This window comes from Mytilus trossulus, chromosome 6 (genome assembly GCF_036588685.1).
Source record: "Mytilus trossulus isolate FHL-02 chromosome 6, PNRI_Mtr1.1.1.hap1, whole genome shotgun sequence".
NCBI classification, from domain to species: Eukaryota; Metazoa; Mollusca; class Bivalvia; order Mytilida; family Mytilidae; genus Mytilus; species Mytilus trossulus.
Genome location: NC_086378.1, coordinates 87,913,434 through 87,935,664, shown reverse-complemented (window position 1 = coordinate 87,935,664; position 22,231 = coordinate 87,913,434). Strand labels below are relative to the sequence as shown.

Below are 22,231 nucleotides of genomic sequence, written 5' to 3'. Positions count from 1 at the left end.
AAATTTTACTCTGAGTACAGACAAACCTATTCACCTGCAAAAGTTTTTAGGGATGGCAGGAACTAGATATATAAATTGTAACTGCATTTTATGTTTTAAAAAAATATAAACTTTGCTAGATTTTGCTTTCTAGTTATTTTCGTTCCTGCAGAAAGTATCAAATGAAACTCGGGTGTTTGTTTATTTTGCTATCTTCTGCAGACTGGAAAAAACTGGACATCAAAATCCAGGTAAGTTTTAAATTTTCTGAAACGTATACTTCATATAACTTTTATATATCTAGTTCCTGCCATGCCTTAAAACTTTCCTAGATGTACCAGTTTCTCTGTGCTCATAGTAAATTTTGAGGGGTAAACACGGCCATATTTTTAAATTCCTTATGATGAACCTTAAGGTTTATGTACCCTTCTGTAGCCCTTTTTGTACGAATTTTTCAAACTTCAATTGTATCAAAACTACAGATATAATGAATAATAGAAATAGGCCATTTTGTACATATTCAAAGGGGAAACTTGATGCAAAGCATAATTTTTTACTGTTCTATTGCATTTAATAGAAAAAGAGCACTTTGTGGCAAATAAATCAAGATTTTTATAGAAAATCCACAGCCTTTATCCTTGTACTCTCATATTTGGCAATTTGATGACTGATAGATATAGGATTATTGCATGCAGTGCTAGCATTGATTTCCTTAAAAAAAGTTTATAATTGTAGTTATTGGTTAAAACAAATATAAATATGGCCAAAATTAAGTACATCTTTTAGGGTGCGCTCGACTGTAGTGACTCAGCACGAGCTGTTTTGGAATTTACAGGTTGCTTAGAACTTTTTGTAAAAAATAAACACTAGCACATCATAGAAAATCAAGTGAGTAACTTATGTTTCAAATTTTATAACAAAAATCTCTGTATTAAAGGCTGGGGATTTTCTATAAAAATCTTCATTTATTTGCCACAAAGTCCTCTTTTTCTATCAAATGCAATGAAACAGTAAAAATTAATACTTTGCATCAAGTTTCCCCTTGGAATATGTACTAAATGGCCTATCTCTTTTATTCATTATATCTGTAGTTTTGATACAATTGCGGTTTGAAAAGTTCGTACAAAAATGCCTACAGAAGGGTACATAAACCTTAAGAAAAAAATAAACATACAGACAGACATGTCAGCGTTTATAAATACAGAAAAAAGGAAAAACAATGGTATGTGCTCATGCGGAATAGCTTATCCTGATTCTAAGGTACCGTAATGTTGTTTATCGAGCCCAGACATTTCAGAAATTCTCAAATGTTCTGGGTAAACTTGTCAATCCTTTGAATAAACTTGGTCTGGGAAACTATACAAGGTTACTCGGGTACTCAGAATAAGAAATCTAGGTATAAAATATGACAGTGTAGTTGATCGGGTACTCAGTACAAGAAATCTAGGTGTAAAGTGTTTGACAGTGTAATTTATCGGGTATTTAGTATAAGATATCTAGATGTAAAGTTTGACAGCGTTGTTGATCGAGAACTGAGTATAAGAAATATAGGTGTACAGTTTGATAGCGTTATTGATCGGGTACTCAGTATAAGATATCTATAGGTGTACAGTTTGACAACGTAGTTGATCGGGTACTCAGAATAAGAAATCTAGGTGTAAAGTTTGACAGTGTAGTTGATCGGGTACTGAGTATAAGAAATCAAAGTGTACAGTTTGACAGGGAAGTTGATTAGGTACTAAGTTTGTTCACTCCTTAGATATGAACTTGTCACCGAGTTGTAACTTCTGATTATTGACTTAGATTTTCAGAAACAAATATTTCAAGTACAATAGTTTAATTTGTCATAAAGACGTCAACCATATGCAGTATAAATAATAAAATAATAAAATCAAAAGTTTTGTTTATAAATAAATATAGGTTTAATAGTTAATAGCTTTAAAACCATTACAAATAGAGTTTATATGTACCAATGCTTGTAACCTGACAATTATATTTATTGGGTTATATTCGTAAAACTGTCGCACTTAAATCTAACTTGTCTCAAGTCACGGATGTTTTGCATCCTTTACAATGTAAGAATAGGGAGAGAAGGTATGATTGCCAATGAGACAACTATCGACATATAGTTTAAATGAAGTGAATATACTCAATTATAGGCTGCCGTATGACCTTCAACAATGAGAACATCTATCTACATCTATCTACATAATACTTCTTAACTTCAATATGTTGAAGATTACAAGAAGGCACATGCTAGGGAAACAAATTAAAACTAAACATATTTACAATAATTGCAAGAAAAAACATTTTTTTATTTTTTTTAATTTTTGTATATAGTTAAAAACATGGTTTGATTTAGCAATACATATGTGGTTTTGCACCAGACTTAAAAGCTTCTAAGTCTGGGCTACAGGCTACTTGGTATGGTAGGGTATTCCACAACCTTTTTGTTCTAGGAAAAAATGAATACAAATGATAGTTTGTGGGAGAGAATGGCTGTATAAATTTATGTTCTTTGGATGGTATTAGGTATGTATTTACTGGGATGGAGACTAATTGGTGTTGAATTTTGTATAGCATGGTGACGGATGCAAGATTTCTTCTTTGTTGTAATGTTGGCCATCTTAGATGTTCAAGCATGGCTGTTACACTGCTTTGATAGCTGTATTGGTTGAGTGTATACCTGGCAGCTCTTCTCTGTACCATTTCAATTTTATGTATTTGTTGTTTCTGCCAGGGGTCCCAGACGACACTGCAATATTCAATTTTTGGTCTTACGTATGTTTTGTAAGCCAGTTCTTTTGTTTTTATGCTGTTAGTTTTGACGTTTCTTTTTATAAATCTCAGTGATGCATTTGCTTTGTTCGTGATGTCATTAATATGAGAATTCCATGTCAGATCGTTTGTGATGGAAACGCCAAGATATTTTGCTTTGTTTGTTGATTTTAAAATATGATTATGTAATGTGTATTTATAGATGATTGGTTTATGTTTTCTTGTTATGTGGATGATTTCACATTTGTCTGGGTTAAAGGACATAAGCCATTCTTGCTCCCATTGTTCCAGTTTATGTAGGTCTGATTGAAGGGTGTGACAGACATCTAATGATGAGATTGTTAGATACACAATAGTGTCATCTGCAAAGAGGCGAACATTACTTTTGAGGTTGTCTGGCATGTCATTAATGTAAATTAAGAACATGCATGGCCCGAGAACAGACCCTTGGGGAACGCCTGACAATACAGGACAACTATTTGATGTGTGGCTGTTACTTATTATTTATTTTGTTAAAACAAGAAACATTAAAAATGTATGTAGGAGCGTGTGTCATTGGTGCTCCAACAACGGAGGAATTTATTTAGAGAAGAAAAAAAGACGGACTATTATCATGTTTGCACGGTAATGTATCTTAAAATTGAATTATGAATCAGAATCAATTACACGTTTTATTTACTTCGAAAAAAATGCTCATTAAACAAAAACAATTGCTACACTGCACACCGAAAAAATCGAAATCGTGAAAATGTCCAGCTACCCGCTCATCTTTTGTACAGTTAGTGGCATTATCATTCGACTTGCCTTATTCCGGACCTCTCTCCCTGATTGGATTTCATTGCAACCAGAGGTTTCCACACCATTATCATCATGGGAGCGAGGTAAATTAATATTATGCAGAGAGGACTTCGGTTGAGCTGCAACTTCAGGGATGCTGAGCTTCATTTAATTTTGTTTTTCCTTGCAACTCTTTCACGCTTAAGCTAGCCCAACCTTATCACGAAATTGAAATGTTAAAAGTTCCTTCACTCTTATGAAACAGGTGCTTCACTGCCATGTCATTATTTCCTGTTCATACATGTGATGGACTGTGAAACTCAGATCAGGAGATTTGGAAATTTTGGTCAGGAGATTAGGACTCAGATCAGGAGGTTTTTTATCGACATAAATTTTGTCGTAAATGTAACCATATGAAGTAGAAATTGTGTTTTTTCTACAAAGTGTAATATGTTTAAAGTACCTTTATTGCCTTTCTATTTGAATAAAATAAAATATTAAGAAGAATCTGTTTCCTGTTTAGTTTTGTTTTGTTTTTGATAAATGATTGTTCACTGCTTGCAAATAAATCATTATATTTATCTATCTTATCTGTATAGATTTTTATTCATGTCTCCATCTCCTTATCATTGGTAAATATATAGACAAATAAGAAAGAAATAAGCTCTACATGTTTGTTTGCAACATCATAAATTAATTAAAAAAATAACAAACACTAACAGTAGTACTGCATGGCTTTTAAGCATTATGAAAGTCTTATTTGTAGAAAACTTAAAAAGATTTAAACATTGTAAAATGTTTTGCTATTTCTAGCTTACACAATAAAATCTTATATATTCTAACATCTACAATTCTCAAACCCAAGGTTTTATAATCCAAATTACACTAACTAGAAATTTATTAGACTAAATGTACATTTTGTATATTCCAATCACATGAATGATAAACAGATTTATAATATAAACTTCAATTTAATCCTTGAAAGGAGGTCTAGATTGCTAAAATAATTTATAAATTTATATTTTTTTATTTGTCCCAAACATTTAAATTCATTTAATCAACATCCGTTTATGATTATTTGATTAAAATATTAATCATTTATAGTCTTTTTACAATTTACATTTTTAAAAGCAAAATAACTGAAAACAGAATAAAACAAAGGGAAGTAACAAAAATGTATTTCAATATTCCCAATACACATCGTTTTTATAACACAACGGCAGTTAGCCAGAGGTAAACATTGTTGATTCGGCGTTTTACGTTTCCGCAAATTGGCATTACTTTTCCGCGAAAAAAAGTTGACGTTTCCGGAAAAAAAAGTTTACGTTTCCGCAAATAAATATCTTACTTGTCCGGAAAAAAAGTTACTATTCCGGAAAAAATAAATTATTACTTTTCCGCAAATAATTAAGGAATACCTATTGATCGAAAGCAAAGCTATAATGAAAAATAAATATGCATTAAGTTAAAGGTGATCATAACATGTAAGTAAAAAAAATCATTAAAATGTATGAAAACGTATGTTCATAAGTCAGTTCTGGCAGAATATTTGTAGCCAACACGTCGTGCAAAGACCATAGGAGCACATTCACCGTTTACAAGTTCTGTATTTTGTTTAGGAAGGAAGTCCATCTTCTCCTTTTCATACCATCGAATGGGTGCTTTTACAGTTAGAGTTCTCATCTTTTTGTAAGATGTTGTCTTCAGTTTCAATAACACATCGACAAAGACAAATATGGTAGGATGGCTAGCTTAAAACTGCTCGCACAGGTAAACACTAAAAGACTCGACACAATTCGTTGTTCTCTTTTCCTCGGGGTCAGGGGTGATGCCCAAATGCTTGGTGGAAATCTCAATTGCCACCCATATGAAATTCCAATATATAATCGGTAGACCTCATGCATTTATCTTCAGATGGAGCATCGGCAATTAATTCAACAAAGCATTCTTTAATCATGTCAGTTGGCAAGTAAGCCAAACCAAAGATTTCTCAATGAAGTTCAACTCATCCTTACTCGAGTCAACTAGTTATATCTAGTAAATTGTAGCTATACTGAGATCAGAACATCTGTTTTATTAAAAATAAAAAAAAAAAATAATCATATATGTACATTCAAATCTTTATAATTTACCAGGTAAATTTGCGGAAAAGTAATAAATGCAAATTGCGGAAACGTATACTTTAAATTTGCGGAAACGTAGTATTGGGACTTTGAATAATTAGCGGAAATGCAATACGCCCTGTTGATTACCAGTATGTTTGACACCCCAGCTGTCAAGTGAAGCCAATTAATTATACATCTTCTTTGATGTACAGGTAAAATTTAACACAGGTGTCAATTACACCCGTACAGTAGTAAGAAATGATCAAATATGGCGTCGGGAAATTCTCATTCATGAAATATTTCATACACGGGAGTTTTTTCTCCTGAACGGGAGGACGGGAGGAGACCCCTGAAAACGGGAGTTTTGCACTCCCGTCGGGAGGTTCACATGTATGCCTGTTTACAGTTTAATAGGCATTTTGCTGTGAGAAGACAAAATAAATTATTTACGATTGACCAACATAGAAGTTAGAACTACAACTAATGATTCCCAAATAAAATAAACGTAGGCATGTTTTACACCGTTTTCTGCTTACCTGTTGTATGCAGTAAATCTAATTATATAGCCCTTTGTGACACAGCTTATCAAGATAAACAGCAAATTGACACAGCCTATTGTTGTATTAAACTAGACAGAACATTGACACAGCAGGCAATGTCAAATAACTTTGAAGACAGGTTACCAAATCTATGCAGAAATTAGAAAATAGAATGATCAGATCACTGAAACCGTGACGTAAACTTTTGTTTTCCCAGCTGGCTGCTCTTGCTTTTTTTAACCATTCATTGAAAACATTTCTGAATTGAAATTTTCAATTTTATTGGAAGAAATATCTTTACATCCAGTTCACAGGTAGAAAACATACCTGTATGATGTGGTTCTCATTGGGGTCTAAGCGTGATGCAGGATTGATGATTTTTTTTGTAAGTGTGACACGTGAAAGTCAAATTATTGTGGCGTGAAAGCGGGAAATGGGGTCTAGCGGGACCCGGGAAATTACAAAAAAATTAGAATTGCTTACGAATAGAGTGTAAGCGGGATAGGGGAATCTGACAAAACAGTAAGCGGGACCCGGGATTGGAACCCCCCAATGAGACCCCCTATGATGTATGACCTGAAAAGTTGATCTGGACTGTTTTTCTAATTTCTAGTTTAATGCACATGAACTTTGTATAGACTTATTTGATCATTCTAATTGAACCAGCAATTCCATTAAGGGAGTAAGAGTCTTGACGCCGTCCCTGTAATTAATACCTTCTGAAAATAATCAGTTTCAGATTAAAATCCTTTGAATGAATCCTAATCAATTCCAATGTTTTTGCTTTAATAAAATTAAAAAATGCAAAATGTACTGAGATGCATTGCATAAAATCAAAGTGAATTTAATTCAAATCAACAATATTCAGAGATGTTTATAGTAAGTTTTATATGTTTTGGTGGAGACATGTCACATGTATAAGTATATTATTTTGAAAGCAACAAAGTAGGCTAGGTTGGTGTGGTAATAGGGCTTTGCTTTCATACATGTAGCTATTAAAGTTATTGTCTTACTCTATCAAAGCTATCAGGTCTTTGGATATTTTATATAATTTCACAAATAAACAAAATCTTAACTGTCACTAAAGGACTATGATGTACATGTTTCATTCCAAACTTCTGAAAGACACTGTATCATATAATTGCCTTTTATTTTGTTAAATAGTTTTCTATTATGATGATTATATCAACTGGTTGATTCCATTGTACACAAATGTTATACCTGAAACCCCAAAAAAGTTGCCATCACCCTTGTGATAAAATCAAATGTGGTAAGAAATACTGTGTCAGAGTGTCACATGCATGTAGGGTTTCAAAGTAAGCCTCAAGATTTGATACAGAAATAGGCTAATTATGCATTTAATTTATATTCACAGCGATGGAAGGAATTGCTTTAAAGGAGTATATGATATCACCTTATGCTGGGGATTTATTTCATGAGGTAATATATAGTAACAATAATATATTAATTTTATATATTAAAAAAAAATGGAATTTTAGTCTACTGTTCATAGGAACTAAGGTAAAAAATTTGTAAGGGTTCCGCGGAACCCAGTGTCTCGCCTATTTTTACTGTTGATCACAGGCTAAACAAAAAAAGAGGCAAAAAATCAATGAAAATATTCCTCTTGATACTATCTTATGATTGTAAGAAGCTTCTGTCCAAGTTTGGTAAAAATCTAGGATATTTAATGAATCTGATAAATGTTTTGAAAACTTTAACTGCAGACTGTACATAATGTTAACTGGAAGAAAATCTAAGTCCATTTAAAAGTAAAATACAAAAAAAATGGATTTATTTTTTTACAAAATTTACTTCTGGATACTATCTTATGATCATAAACAAGCTTCTGTCCAAGTTTGGTACAAACCAAGGACAGTTTAAGAAAGTTATTAAAATTCTAAAAACTTTAACCACAGAGTGAATGTAATTGCCCATGCAGAAAAACTAAGTCCATTTATAAGTAAAATATGGAAAAAATGGAATTTTATTTTTACAAAATTTACTTCTGGATACTATTTTATGATCATAAACAAGCTTCTGTTTAAGTTTGGTACAAACCAAGGATAGTTTAAGAAAGTTATTAAAATTCTAAAATCTTTAACCACAGAGTGAATATAATGTTTCCCTGCAGAAAAAACTAAGTCCATTTATAAGTAAAATACGAAAAAAATGGAATTTTATTTTTACAAAATTTACTTCTGGATACTATCTTATGATCATAAACAAGCTTCTGTCCAAGTTTGGTAGAAATCCAGTATAGTTTAAGAAAGTTAATAAAATTCTAAAAACTTTAACCACAGAATGAATGTAATGTTTCCCCGCAGAAAAAACTAAGTCCATTTACAGGTAAAATAAAAAAAAAATGGAATTTTATTTTTACAAAATTTACTTCTGGATACTATTTTATGATCATAAACAAGCTTCTGTCCAAGTTTGGTACAAACCAAGGATAGTTTAAGAAAGTTATTAAAATTCTAAAATCTTTAACCACAGAGTGAATATAATGTTTCCCTGCAGAAAAAACTAAGTCCATTTATAAGTAAAATACGAAAAAAATGGAATTTTATTTTTACAAAATTTACTTCTGGATACTATCTTATGATCATAAACAAGCTTCTGTCCAAGTTTGGTAGAAATCCAGTATAGTTTAAGAAAGTTAATAAAATTCTAAAAACTTTAACCACAGAATGAATGTAATGTTTCCCCGCAGAAAAAACTAAGTCCATTTACAGGTAAAATAAAAAAAAAATGGAATTTTATTTTTACAAAATTTTCTTCTGGATACTATCTTATGATCATAAACAAGCTTCTGTCCAAGTTTGGTAGAAATCCACTATAGTTTGAGAAAGTTATTGAAAATTTCAAAAACTTTAACCACAGAGTGAATATTTGTTGACGCTGACGCTGACGACAACGGAATGTAGGATCGCTTAGTCTCGCTTTTTCGACTAAAGTCGAAGGCTCGACAAAAACCACAAAAGAAACACAAGAGTTCATTCAAATTCAATTATTTTTAATGATGCTTTTTTAAATAGACAGTACTGAGCTGTGTAATAAATTAAATAAATATATCTTATTCACCAAATGACAGAAAAGTGAGAAAAGCTGTAATTTTTAACTTTAGAAAGTTACAGATCCCAGATAGATGAAAGTATTTGCATATGATAATGTTTTAGATGACAAAACATATAAACATTGAAACCTCACAATATACTGTCTTAGAATATATTTTTTTAATATAATGTGTTATAACTTATGATATCATGTGTACTGTAATTAAACTGAGAGATGTATATTTTCATTTCAGACCCCACTAGTTCTAAGAATACTTGGTTTCATGACTTCATTTTCTGACAATACAATCTTACTGATGTTTGTTGTAAGTATATGAATGATTTAAAAATATCATATCAATAAGTAAAAGCTGAAAATAGATTGATCATCATCCAGGTGGAGGGGAGATAATTTGACTTCTGTGGATTGATATTTATGAACCACAATTTTGAATATTAACAATATACATATTTTCTAAAGGCAAGTAGACAGACTTTGATAAAACCAGAAAATCAAATATGTGCAAAAATACAATTTTTCCTCAATGAAATAAGTGTTGATATACCAGTACACATTATATATCTATTTACACATTTATATGAAACACAAGATTTGAGGTTTAGAATCATCTTTTACATTTTTCAGGGACTTGATGCTTTATGTTTAATCTTGATGGTAAAAATAGCAAATCTGTATGGTGGATATTTGGTAAGTATCATAAGGGTATGACATATATAGGGAATACAGCAATAGTTATTGTTGTATGCATATAGTCAGGGAAGAAAATATGAAAATAAAAATATTGGACCAAGGTTTATTACACAAAAAATCAATGAACTATACTATTATTGTCTTTAAGGAAATGTTTTGAAGGATAATAATAAGCATTAAACGTGTGATATAACTTTTTGAAATTATCATTAAAAGTTTGATGATCATGTACATTTGTTGTATTTATTTGAACCTAATATTTTATAGCTGAAGAAACAAGCAAAAGAAGTGAAGAGATATGCTACAGACAGCGACACGTTGATAATTAAAACAGATGACTTGAGGATTATACAGTTTTATGTTATTGTAGCGTAAGTTAGGTTTTACCAAAAAATAAAATTATATAAAAAGTAAAATAAAAATATCAAACTCCATGGAAAATTCAAAACTGAGTCCTTTATGAAAAAATAAAAAGCTCAAACACATCAAGCAAATGGAAAACAACTGTCATATTCCTGTCTTGGTACAGACATGTCCTTTTGTAGAAAATAATGGATTAAACGTACCTATTTTTATAGCTAGCTAAACCTCTCTCTTGTAGCCTTTATAACTGTATGACAGTCCCATAAAATTCCATTATATTGACAACAATGTGTACGCTAAACAGACATAAAAGGTAAAAAAGATAGAAAATTGGGGTACAGCAGATAATATTGTGTAAGAATCTTATTTTCAATAAAAAAAACCAAATATGTCAACAAAGAAAAACAAAATGGCATATAGGCACTCTATAGACAAGCACTTAAAACAAAAATGGAAGACAAGAATCCAAAAATTACCATGGCAGAAAGACGCAATGGTAGGATCTGAAGACAATGTAGATACAGACTTTGTTAATAAACACTTCTTATTCCACATTCATACACCAGTGATTGATTTTAGTGAATTTTATAAAATTTCGTAATACATGTAGTACCACTTTTGTTTTTAGTAATTAGCAGATACATGTTTAAAATAACAAGTAAAGAAAACTGGATATATTCTGAAAATAAAAAAAATGCTTTTTTGTCACATTGTTTTTTCAATAGATATGCCCTTTTTTGTTTTCAGATTTTCATTGAATCCATACAGTATAGCTGCTTGTTTAGCTAAATCTACAGCTGTTTTCAATAATCTGTCAATCTTATTCATCTTCTATTTCATGCTTAAAGGTAGGTTATTCGTCAAACTATAATTTTGTGACAAGAAATATTTCTATAAAATTTATTGAAATTTACTGCTATTGTGCTAATTTTGGTTTGTTTTTTAGGCAGTTAAGCTGCCTTATGCGAGCACCCTGGATTTGTGTTCTACCCAATAAATGCTGAAATACGTGCCATTGTTATTATCTAGCTGGATCTAATGTTATTTATAACTTATTGGACATTTTTTTCATACTTTTCATTCTGGATTACAAAAAATATGACCCAAAAAAACTTAAATGATCATTGATTTTCCCAAAAGTTTTGAAGTTGCACATTAGGAATCCTTATGTATTTTATTATCCCCCGAGCTTTTGGCTAAGATGTCAAAGAACAAATTTATGAAATATTTAATCGCCGAAAATCTCTATAAAAGACAAGTAGTTTAGATTTCCCAAATTGCAAAACTCATAGGAATATTGTTTGTCATCAATACGTAGTCAACTACGTCAGTAGTCTATTAAAATAAGTTCGACTGATCGCGCTGTTGGCGGCAATTTTGAATTAGAATACGAAATTTCGTATCTTTTCAATTTGGACGCAGGGGTTTAAATTAGCGGTGGTCCGAGTCTGCAACCTCCCATTTTTGCAGTCGGACTTTCTACTTGGTAACTAGCTACGCCCAACATGCCGGACGGACCTTGAAAGAAAATAAAAAATAACTTTCCAAACATTTTTACCAAAGTTTTCTAATAAACGATCTCAAACTTATTTTCATCATTACTATCCATGACAGCGATGTTCAATTTGTTCAACCGCTCGATTTATACAGAAAATCGCCGACAAATAATGTGTAAATCCGAGTAGAATCGTATCTCACTCCATCTGTCAAAAACAACATTGAAAATAAAATGGCTGCCGGGGAAGAAAATTACAATATCGGATCCAATTCCGGAAGCGGATAATGATAATCCTGGGTTTGGCTATCATTTTAAAAAAAATCCAGACAGGTGACAAAGTATATCTATGCATGGTAAATAAATATAAACACTACAATTGAAAACCAAAAGATATATGTAAAAGAAAGAAAAAGCAGAAAACATTTTGTACACAAATTTTAATGTCAAAATCCAATACAATGTGACAGCTGGGAACAGTTTATCTGACAATATATATATATATATGTTCCTGGTAGCAGTATAAATTTTCTTTATTAGTGATAAATGTTGGTAATGCATTTTAGATGCTTTTTAAGTTAAACATATTACTGCAATTTCAAGGGGTATTTTTTTCTTCTCAATTTTGATGGGTCAGTTAAAATAGCTGGACGGTTCTTATATAAAAAAAGATGTGGTATGATTGCCAATGAGACAACTATCCACAAGAGACCAAAATGACACAGACATTAACAACTTTAGGTCGTCGTACTGCCTTTAACAATGAGCACAAATAGTGCAACTATATATATGGTACCTGAATGTAAGCAAATCTTATTATATACAGGTGGAGTCCATTGGGCCACTGTACCTCCTCCTGTTTGATAACTTTGAAACGGATGAGATCCCCACCCCTCGACCATATACATTCATGTATGAGACTAGATAAATAATCAAATGAAATATAGGGGAAGTCCAAAGGTCAACCCACCCCCTCATGTTTTAGAACTTGGAAACAGTCGAGATCCCCACCCCTAAACCATATTTATTCATGTATGGGACAATATATAATTAATCAAATGAAATACAGGGGGAGTCCCTGGGGATCACCCCATCCCTCCTGTTTGATAACTTGGTAACGGTCGAGATCCCTATCCCTAAACCATATATCTGCATGTAGTGGACAATATGACAAATCAAATGAAATATGTAGAGGGAGTCCCTGGGGATCACCCCACCCCTCCTATTTGAGAACTTGGAAACGGTGGAGATCCCCACCCCTAAACCATATATATTTATGTATGGGACAATATAACAAATCAAATGACATATGTAGAGGGAGTCCCTTGGGATCACCCCACCCCTCCTATTTGAGAACTTGGAAACGGTCGAGATCCCCACCCCTAAACCATATATATCTATGTATTGGACAATATAATAAATCACACGAAATATAGGTGGAGTTCGTGGGGCCACTCTCCCCCTTCCAGATAGAGAATTTGGAAACAGTTGACATCACCACTCTTAAACCATATATATTCATGTATGGGACAATATTACAAATCAAAGGAATAATGCGGGGGTTCCTATGGTCACTGTTCATCCTCCTTTTAGTTTGAGAACTTGGAAACATTGAGATCCTCAACCCTAAACCATATCTATTCATGTATGGGACAATATAACTATTCAAATGAAATATAGGGGGTTCCCTGGGGGTCACCCCACCCCTCCTGTTTGAGAACTTGGTAACGGTCAAGATCCCCACCCCTAAACCATATATATTCATGTATGGGACAATATAACAAATCATATGAAATATAGATGGAGTTCCTGGGACCACCCTACACCTTCCTGTTTGAGAATTTATAATGTTTCGAGATCCACAATCTTCAACCATATATATTTATGTATGGGATAATATTACAAATCAAATAAATTATAAGGGGGTCCCTATGGTCACTGTACACCCTCCCGTTTGAGAACTTGGAAAAATTCGAGATCCTCACCCCTTAACCATATATACTTATGTATGGGACTTTATAACAAATCAAATGAAATATAGGGGAAGTCCCTGTGGTCACCATACCCCTCCTGTTTAAGAACTTGGAAACAGTTGGGATCCCCACCTCTAAATAAAAAGATATATAGGGAGAGTCCCTGCAGTCACCCCACCCCTCCTGATTGAGAAATTGGAAACAGTCGAGACCCCCACCTTTAAATTAAACCATATATATTCATGTATGAAAACTGATCAAATGAAATATAGGGAGAGTCCTTAGGGTCACCCTACCCACTCCTGTTTGATAACTTAGTGTACTGTTGAACACAAACTCAGATTTCGTTCCAGGGAATCAAGTCTATTCATACTATTACAAGGCCTGAAGCTCGTACTAAAGTCAATTTGAACTTCTAACAGTCAACCAATACTAACGTTAACGAACTGCAATCATTGCAAACTTGTACCACTGCAGACTCATGACCATGAAAAAAATATACTTGATATATGTGTTGCTTTTAAAAAATTTGACAAAATATGAATTATTTGCCTCAATGATTAATTCATTAAATGAACATAAATGTACAATATATGATTGTTTAATGTTTGTTCTTTTTAAAAAATCTTTAAAAAACAAATTGAAGCAACAATATTTGTCTTATTATATAAACTTCTGCCAAGTTTGCCTCTGCTTTTTTTTTACTTAACTGCCTACAGCGCCTTTGGTGCTTTGATTATTCAACAAACTCATTACCATTGTTCGACAAACTAAATACAAAATGAATTATTGATGTTGATGTAATACAAATCTGTACCTATAGTTTATATAAACTTTGGTAATAAAGATATATAGATATATTATATACTGGTATATAACTAAGTACCTTATCATTCAGACTGAATAACTAAAAAATGATTTCATGGATCCATCTTTTTAAAAGTTATTTTTGGCTTTATTATTTATCAACATTCTTTGTGCCTATCTTTTATGAAAAATTCACGGGATTGATGAACAAATTTAATAAGTAACCAGCAATTTCCATGGAAACATTTTTCAGGCCAGAGTCAAAAAGAAATTTAATAGAGCAAAGCATTATATCATACATATATTTGAAATCATTTCTTTTTCATTTTTAATTCTAGAAAATGAATATCTCTGTTACCTATTTATTGCCATGTCAGCTTACTTGTCAATTTATCCAATCACACTCTGTGTACCAGCAGCCATTTTCTTTATGCAGAGTTCAAAGTTCAGAAAGGTAATCTATACTAAAAATCATTGTTCCATTTAAATACTGTAAACCAACTTATTTTCGCGGATATTTTATTTCGCGTTTAGCCCTTTCGAGTTCATTTCGCGGCAATTTAATTTCACGATTTTCTAATAAACTTGATGTTGTTAAATAACGAAAGATCCAAGTTTTACATATTCGCTGCGATTTAACTTTGCGATATTTTTTTTAAGTCACGAAAATAAATCCCTCGCGAAATTTAGTTGGTTTACAGTAAAGAAAATTATAGATAGATTATAGTTTTAGAATATTATTAATCATCATTTTATATGAAATTTATTTAATTATTTTTTGCATTACATTTGTAATAGCAAAAGGAGAACATGTTAAAATCATAAACATGTGCAATGCATATAGTTAACATCTTTCAAATTAAATTCAACATAAATTAATTTTGTTAATTGACAAAGCAAATCATTGTAATTTAGGCTTCTCTATTAAAACTTCTGACCACATTCGAAGGAGACTTTTGATACAAATTTTGCATAGTGATACCCAGGATACCTAAACTGAATATAAAGTTGAAAACTGTATTTTTAAATTTTGTGTTTGTATTTTTTCAGAATAAGACATCAGACACTGAAATGTCTTACACAGACAGCCCAGCTATGTTTAGTTACTGCAGATCAGTTGGTTTATGTGTTGTCATGGTAGCAGCTCTTATTGTTTTTTCAGCATTTCTTGAGGGATCATGGAGTTTTATTTCATCAACATATGGCTTTATGTAAGTTTGAAGATTCCCTGTTATGGGCTTTTATTTACATTGTTCTTTACATTATAATCACAAACTGCAGATTGGAAATAAATTTAATCACTAATGTGGAACACTTTAAACAAGAGGCTGTCACAACGACAGCAAACTGGATTTATTAGCATTTATTTGTGTCCTGGCAATATCACAAGAACCATTACTGATGATTGGTGAAAGTGAAAATTGTCAATATCAAATTTGACCTCTATTTTGTCATCAGTATCAACATATTAAAATTTGAAAAGCTTAGATTGAATGGTTTGTGAGTAAATGCAACAATGTGAATGGAAACACCATTTTACGATCTTTCAAGAACCATAACTCCTGAACGGTAAAAGTCAAAATCGTCATTATTGAACTTGACCTCTATTTTTCTATTTTGTCATCAGTATCAACATATTAAAATTTGAAAAGCTTAGATTGAATGGTTTGTGAGTAAATGCAACAATGTGAATGGAAACACCATTTTACGATCTTTCAAGAACCATAACTCCTGAACGGTAAAAGTCAAAATCGTCATTATTGAACTTGACCTCTATTTTTCTATTTTGTCATCAGTAACAACATATTAAAATTTGAAAAGCATTGGTTGAATGGTTCATGAGAAAATGCACGGACACGACTGGAAACACCATTTTTCAATCTTTCAAGAACCATAACTCCTGAACGGTAAAAGTCAAAATCGTCATTATTGAACTTGACCTCCATTTTGTCACCAGTAACAACATATTGTAATTTGGGAAGCTTTGGTAGACAGTTCATGCGTAAATGCACGGACACGACTGGAAACGCCATTTTTCAATCTTTCAAGAACCATAACTCCTGAACGGTAAAAGTCAAAATCGTCATTATTGAACTTGACCTCCATTTTGTCACCAGTAACAACATATTAAAATTTGGGAAGATTTGGTAGAACAGTTCATGCGTAAATGCACGGACACGACTGGAAACGCCATTTTTCAATCTTTCAAGAACCATAACTCCTGAACGGTAAAAGTCAAAATGGCCATTATTGAACTTGACCTTCATTTAGTTGTCAGTAACAACATATTAAAATGTTAAAAGCTTTGGTTGAACGGTTCTTGAGTTAATGCACGGACAACATTTGATTGCCGCCCGACCGACCGACCGCCCGCCCGCCCGCCGAGCATCCCCAATTTAATAACCGACATTTTTGTCACAAAAATCCGGTTAAAAACTACTGACCGCATAAAATCTTGTGAAAATTCCTGCAACTGCAAAACATTAATGGAGGAATTAAAAACACTCACTATGACCTACATTTCATGCTTGACAAGTTTTACATCCAAGTTCACAATTTGAATGATAAGTGGGACCTTCATATCAACATTTTTGTTTTGTACAAACCATTTGTGCTGGGGATATTTTTGTGCATTTAACTTCAATGCTAAATCAGGCTTTATCAGCAAAAAATATACACCCCCCCTCTTTAAAATATTCACTCTCGCAGTAAATTATTGGTATATTATAATTCAAGTGTACTTTATTATATTTCAGTTTAATGGTTCCAGATTTGACGCCTAACATGGGAGTTTTCTGGTATTTTTTCACAGAGATGTTTGAACATTTCAGAATGTTCTTTATATGTGTGTTCCAGATTAATGTAGTCATTTATACAGTTCCATTATCAGTAAAACTAAAGTAAGTTTGTCATTTATCTTTTTTTTTGAAGAATTAGAAATGTGTTTGTTTCTTACCAGTGTTTTAAATGAATGGTTTTACACTAGTAATTTTGGGGCACTTTATAGCTTGTTGTTCGGTGTGAGCCAAGGCTCCGTGTTGAAGGCCGTACTTTAACCTATAATGGTTTACTTTTTTTAATTGTTACTTGGATGGAGAGTTGTCTCATTGGCACTCACACCACATCTTCCTATATCTATTTAATACATGAATAAATAGATGTAAACCACATAATTGCCAATGTACAACTATCCATAAATACCAAAGCATATGTAAACAATAACAGGTCAGCATATGGCTTCAACAATGAGTTAAACTAGAAACAAATATTTTTGAAGTGTTGTGATTATTGATTTTAAACATGTATATTAAATGTTTTCTATTTCTTTCAGAGAACATCCAGTATTTCTTATGTATATTCTAGTCAGTTTGATTTGTATATTTAAATCGTACCCAAGTTATAGTGATGTAGGACTCATGTTATCATTGTTACCATTATGGAGATATGCTTTTGAATGTAAGTATACAAATAAGTATAACTGTACATGAAGGGATCCAAATCCAGTTATGTATAAATATAACTGACATCATTTCTATCTCATGATTGGGATATAAGAATTCATTGTTAAACAATATGCCTAGCAATTTTTTTTTGTGTTTTTGTCTTGTATCTCAAAAACTATAACAGATGAAAGAAACTTTTAAAGCCAAATATATCAACATTTCAAGATCTACACATATGACATGACTGTCATGTCAGTCAACTCTTTAAAAAGTTATTGCCTTTTCATGTTGATTTTTACGAAATGAAATGTCTATTGTTAATGAGGCAGGTGAGTTACAGGTTATAAAGAGACTGTAGTTATGATACTTGTTTCTGGTAATGTGTACACAACTAAATCAGCACAGGATAAATGAGCATTTCCATTGCTTTCTAATGTTACTTTTTTATTACAGATATGAGAAATTCGTTTGTAGTAGCCTGCATGTATATTTGTACAACAGTTTTTGGTCCTATACTGTACCATTTGTGGATCTATGCAGGAAGTGCTAATGCTAACTTCTATTTTGCAACATCTCTAGCATTTTCTACAGCTCAGGTAAGGCAATTAACTTTATACAGAGGATGCATTAAAATTTGTATAAAATTTTAAAGTAAAAAAGGATCTTAAATACAAGTTACTGTAGAGAATTCTTAAAAACAAAAAAGTAATAGAAAAAGTAAAGTATGTTCTTTAAAAAAACAAAACAAAAAACCCCACTGTGTTGTACATACTTGAATCAATTTGATTAAATACCCCGATGAATGAACTCAATGGTTTGCATAGACTTAAAAAGAAAATTGAAAAGATAGATGAATTTCAAATTTCAGCAAATACACAACTTCAAATGCAGTTGAAACTAAAATTGTTTCATGAATGTGTTCTTTTATCACACAATTTAATTTAGATGACTAATACCAACCAAAGTAAGAAATTGAATTTAAAATTGATTTGTAGAAAAATGTCACTTATTTCTGTATGTTTCAAATCTGATTTATTTTCAGATCTTTTTGATAACAGATCTGTTATATGCGTATTTACGAAGAGAGTTTGATTTAGAAAATGGATTTAAACATCTTATTAGAGAAGATGGAACGAAGAAACAAGTTATACTTGACTGAAGATGCTGCGAAGATTGTTATTGATTAACTAGTTACGCATGACAGAACACTGTGTAAAGATTGTTATTGACAAACTTATTTAATATTCATGACAGAAGATTCTACAAAGTTTGTTATTGATACCCACCAATGACAGAATTATGTGATTTTTTCATGTAGACAATGAATCAATCCAGTCATTGTCTTGTAGTTTGGACATAAAATGTTCATAATACTTGCTTACAAGTTGAAAATTATGACAAGTCCTTTTGAGAAGGCTGCTTGAGCATTTTGATTCTCATTCTATTAAGTTATTTAGTTTAACTATACAGGGGCGGATCCAGCCATTTTAAAAAGGGGGTGGGGGGTCCCAGAGTAAAGGGGGGGTTCCAACTATATGCATTGAACGTTAAAAAAAGGGTGGGTTCGGACCCCCTCCCCCCTGGATCCGCCAATGCTATAGTCATGAAAGACAATCAATGAAACAAAGGAGAAAAATGGTATAAAATATGAAATATGCATGAAGGCAATATGTAGTTGAAAATAAGAAAATAAAATTGACATTTGATTCATTTTAGTATTGAATGCTTCTTTTTGTAAATTTAATATTCATGACAGAAGATTCTACAAAGTTTGTTATTGATACCCACCAATGACAGAATTATGTGATTTTTTCATGTAGACAATGAATCATTCCAGTCATTGTCTTGTAGTTTGGACATAAAATGTTCATAATACTTGCTTACAAGTTGAAAATTATGACAAGTCCTTTTGAGAAGGCTGCTTGAGCATTTTGATTCTCATTCTATTAAGTTATTTAGTTTAACTATACAGGGGCGGATCCAGCCATTTTAAAAAGGGGGTGGGGGGTCCCAGAGTAAAGGGGGGGTTCCAACTATATGCATTGAACGTTAAAAAAAGGGTGGGTTCGGACCCCCTCCCCCCATGGATCCGCCAATGCTATAGTCATGAAAGACAATCAATGAAACAAAGGAGAAAAATGGTATAAAATATGAAATATGCATGAAGGCAATATGTAGTTGAAAATAAGAAAATAAAATTGACATTTGATTCATTTTAGTATTGAATGCTTCTTTTTGTAAATTCATTGTGATGTTAAACTGTTGACTGAAGTACATTTGTGTGCAGGGTCAACATTTTTACAATCCTATGGAATTACTAAATGAAGTATTCAATACTTATAATTACATTTTATGCCCCACCTACGATAGTAGAAGGGCATTATGTTTTCTGGTCTGTGCCTCCGTTCGTCTGTCTGTGCGTCCTTTCGCTTCAGGTTAAAGTTTTTGGTCAAGGTAGTTTTTAAAGAAGTTGAAGTCCAATCAACTTGAAACTTCGTACACATGTTCCCAATGATATGATTTTTTTAATTTTAATGCCAAATTATAGTTTTGACCCCAATTTTATGGTCCACTGAACATAGAAAATGATAGTGTGAAGTTCAGGTTAAAGTTTATGGTCAAGGTAGTTTTTGATGAAGTTAAAGTCCAATCAACTTGAAACTTAGTACACATGTTTCCTATGATATGATCTTTCTAATTTTAATTCAAAATTAAAGTTTTGACCCCAATTTCACGGTCTACTGAACATAGAAAATGATAGTGCGAGTGGGGCATTCGTGTACTATGGACACATTCTTGTTTTGCTATGATCATATTAACATTATAACTATCAAGTTTTTCTTTGATTAACTTGTGCACTTTATTGTGGAAAAGTGTGTTGTCATGAGTGTAACTATTCATTTTGAAAAAAAATTAATGTTAATTTCAGAACGACATGAGATTGTTGTTGGTCAATCAAAATAATGCATTATAATGAAACATACAACTACTATAGTGTAATTATTAACTCCTGAAGTCTGCCAGAAACTTCTTTTACTGAATTTTGTATTTTCACGTCTAATATGTTTAAATTTTAAACATTATCAAGGTCAAAAGATATGTCTTAGGACTGAAAATAATAGAAGCAACTTGCATTTTATATATGTGTTTTTTGCCTTTTTGATCTGATTTCTGTAGAACAAACTCTGTATTTTTTTCATTATTTTATATAAAAGAGATTTTTTTTGATGATTTTGAGACTCATTGTCTGCACTTGAAATTGTTTTGGCAAAGAATAAAATATGCATAATATCAGACTTGTTCCAATTATTTTCTAATTTCCCTATAAAAGTTATAGGGACTTGTATAATTGTCCATTTGTCTGTCCAAAACAACGAAGTTTCCCTTGTATAATTAAAAAGAAACTTATTTCAAATGCAATATATAGGGAAAGGAATTAACCTATTGATTTAGGGTTAGAATGGTTAATTTTAAAGTTTGGTATTGCTAAACAAGTCTTTTTTGGGGAGAAATTGGTTTCTGTAGAACTTGAGGTTCTGTTGCTGATTTTGAAAATAAATTGATAAACCAGTATATAGATTGAAAAATATTAAAAACAACACGTTATTAATTTCTTGCATCCGAAGCGCTTTTCTGAATTTACCTTCATCAGGAACGCTCAAAGCCAAACATTTGAAATCCGAAGATGTACAAGTACCGAAACCGTTGAAGAGTTGTATGTCAAAAATACCTAAAAAATATAGCCAAATTCACCTAAAGCCAAAATATGCGGAAGGAAAAGAACTGTATCAATTTTATGGTCAATGGTCAAGGTTATAGTTGCTGAAAAAAAGACTGAAAAGAAGAATATGAGGTGCAATTTGTTGTTAACTTGAGGTACACCTCTTGGATTTGAGTTAATGTGTTGACGACCATACATGAATGTTCAGTTCTAGAAGCATATGTTGAACATGCCAAAATTTCCTTAAATTTTCCTAAACAGAAATATATTTATTACACCTTGGTATTCTGATATCTTAAGTCTTTTGATTTCAATGTATGCTAAAGCTACAATGGTTAATGAATCCCAATATATTTACCATCAGCAAGTTATGTACTTTGAGCTTTTTTATAAGGTAACTATTATGTGGACTTATGGTATTGTTTATAAGTCCCCTACCTACAGTCAAATAGGACTCAAGGATTGACAAACAAGAGTGCACAC

The 22,231-nt window shown here is 31.9% G+C and overlaps 1 protein-coding gene across 1 annotated transcript; it reads left to right on the top strand.

The window, feature by feature from the left end:
* The first annotated feature begins 3,447 nt into the window (after window positions 1-3,447).
* LOC134722136 (phosphatidylinositol glycan anchor biosynthesis class U protein-like) lies at window positions 3,448-21,309 on the top strand. Its single transcript, XM_063585694.1, has 12 exons — window positions 3,448-3,638; window positions 7,554-7,618; window positions 9,489-9,560; window positions 9,881-9,943; window positions 10,214-10,317; window positions 11,057-11,157; window positions 14,923-15,038; window positions 15,635-15,795; window positions 17,341-17,484; window positions 17,916-18,040; window positions 18,481-18,623; window positions 19,070-21,309. The coding sequence occupies exons 1-12, from the start codon at window positions 3,506-3,508 to the stop codon at window positions 19,184-19,186; spliced, it is 1,344 nt and encodes a 447-aa protein (XP_063441764.1). The 5' UTR covers window positions 3,448-3,505; the 3' UTR covers window positions 19,187-21,309.
* The last annotated feature ends 922 nt before the right edge of the window (window positions 21,310-22,231 follow it).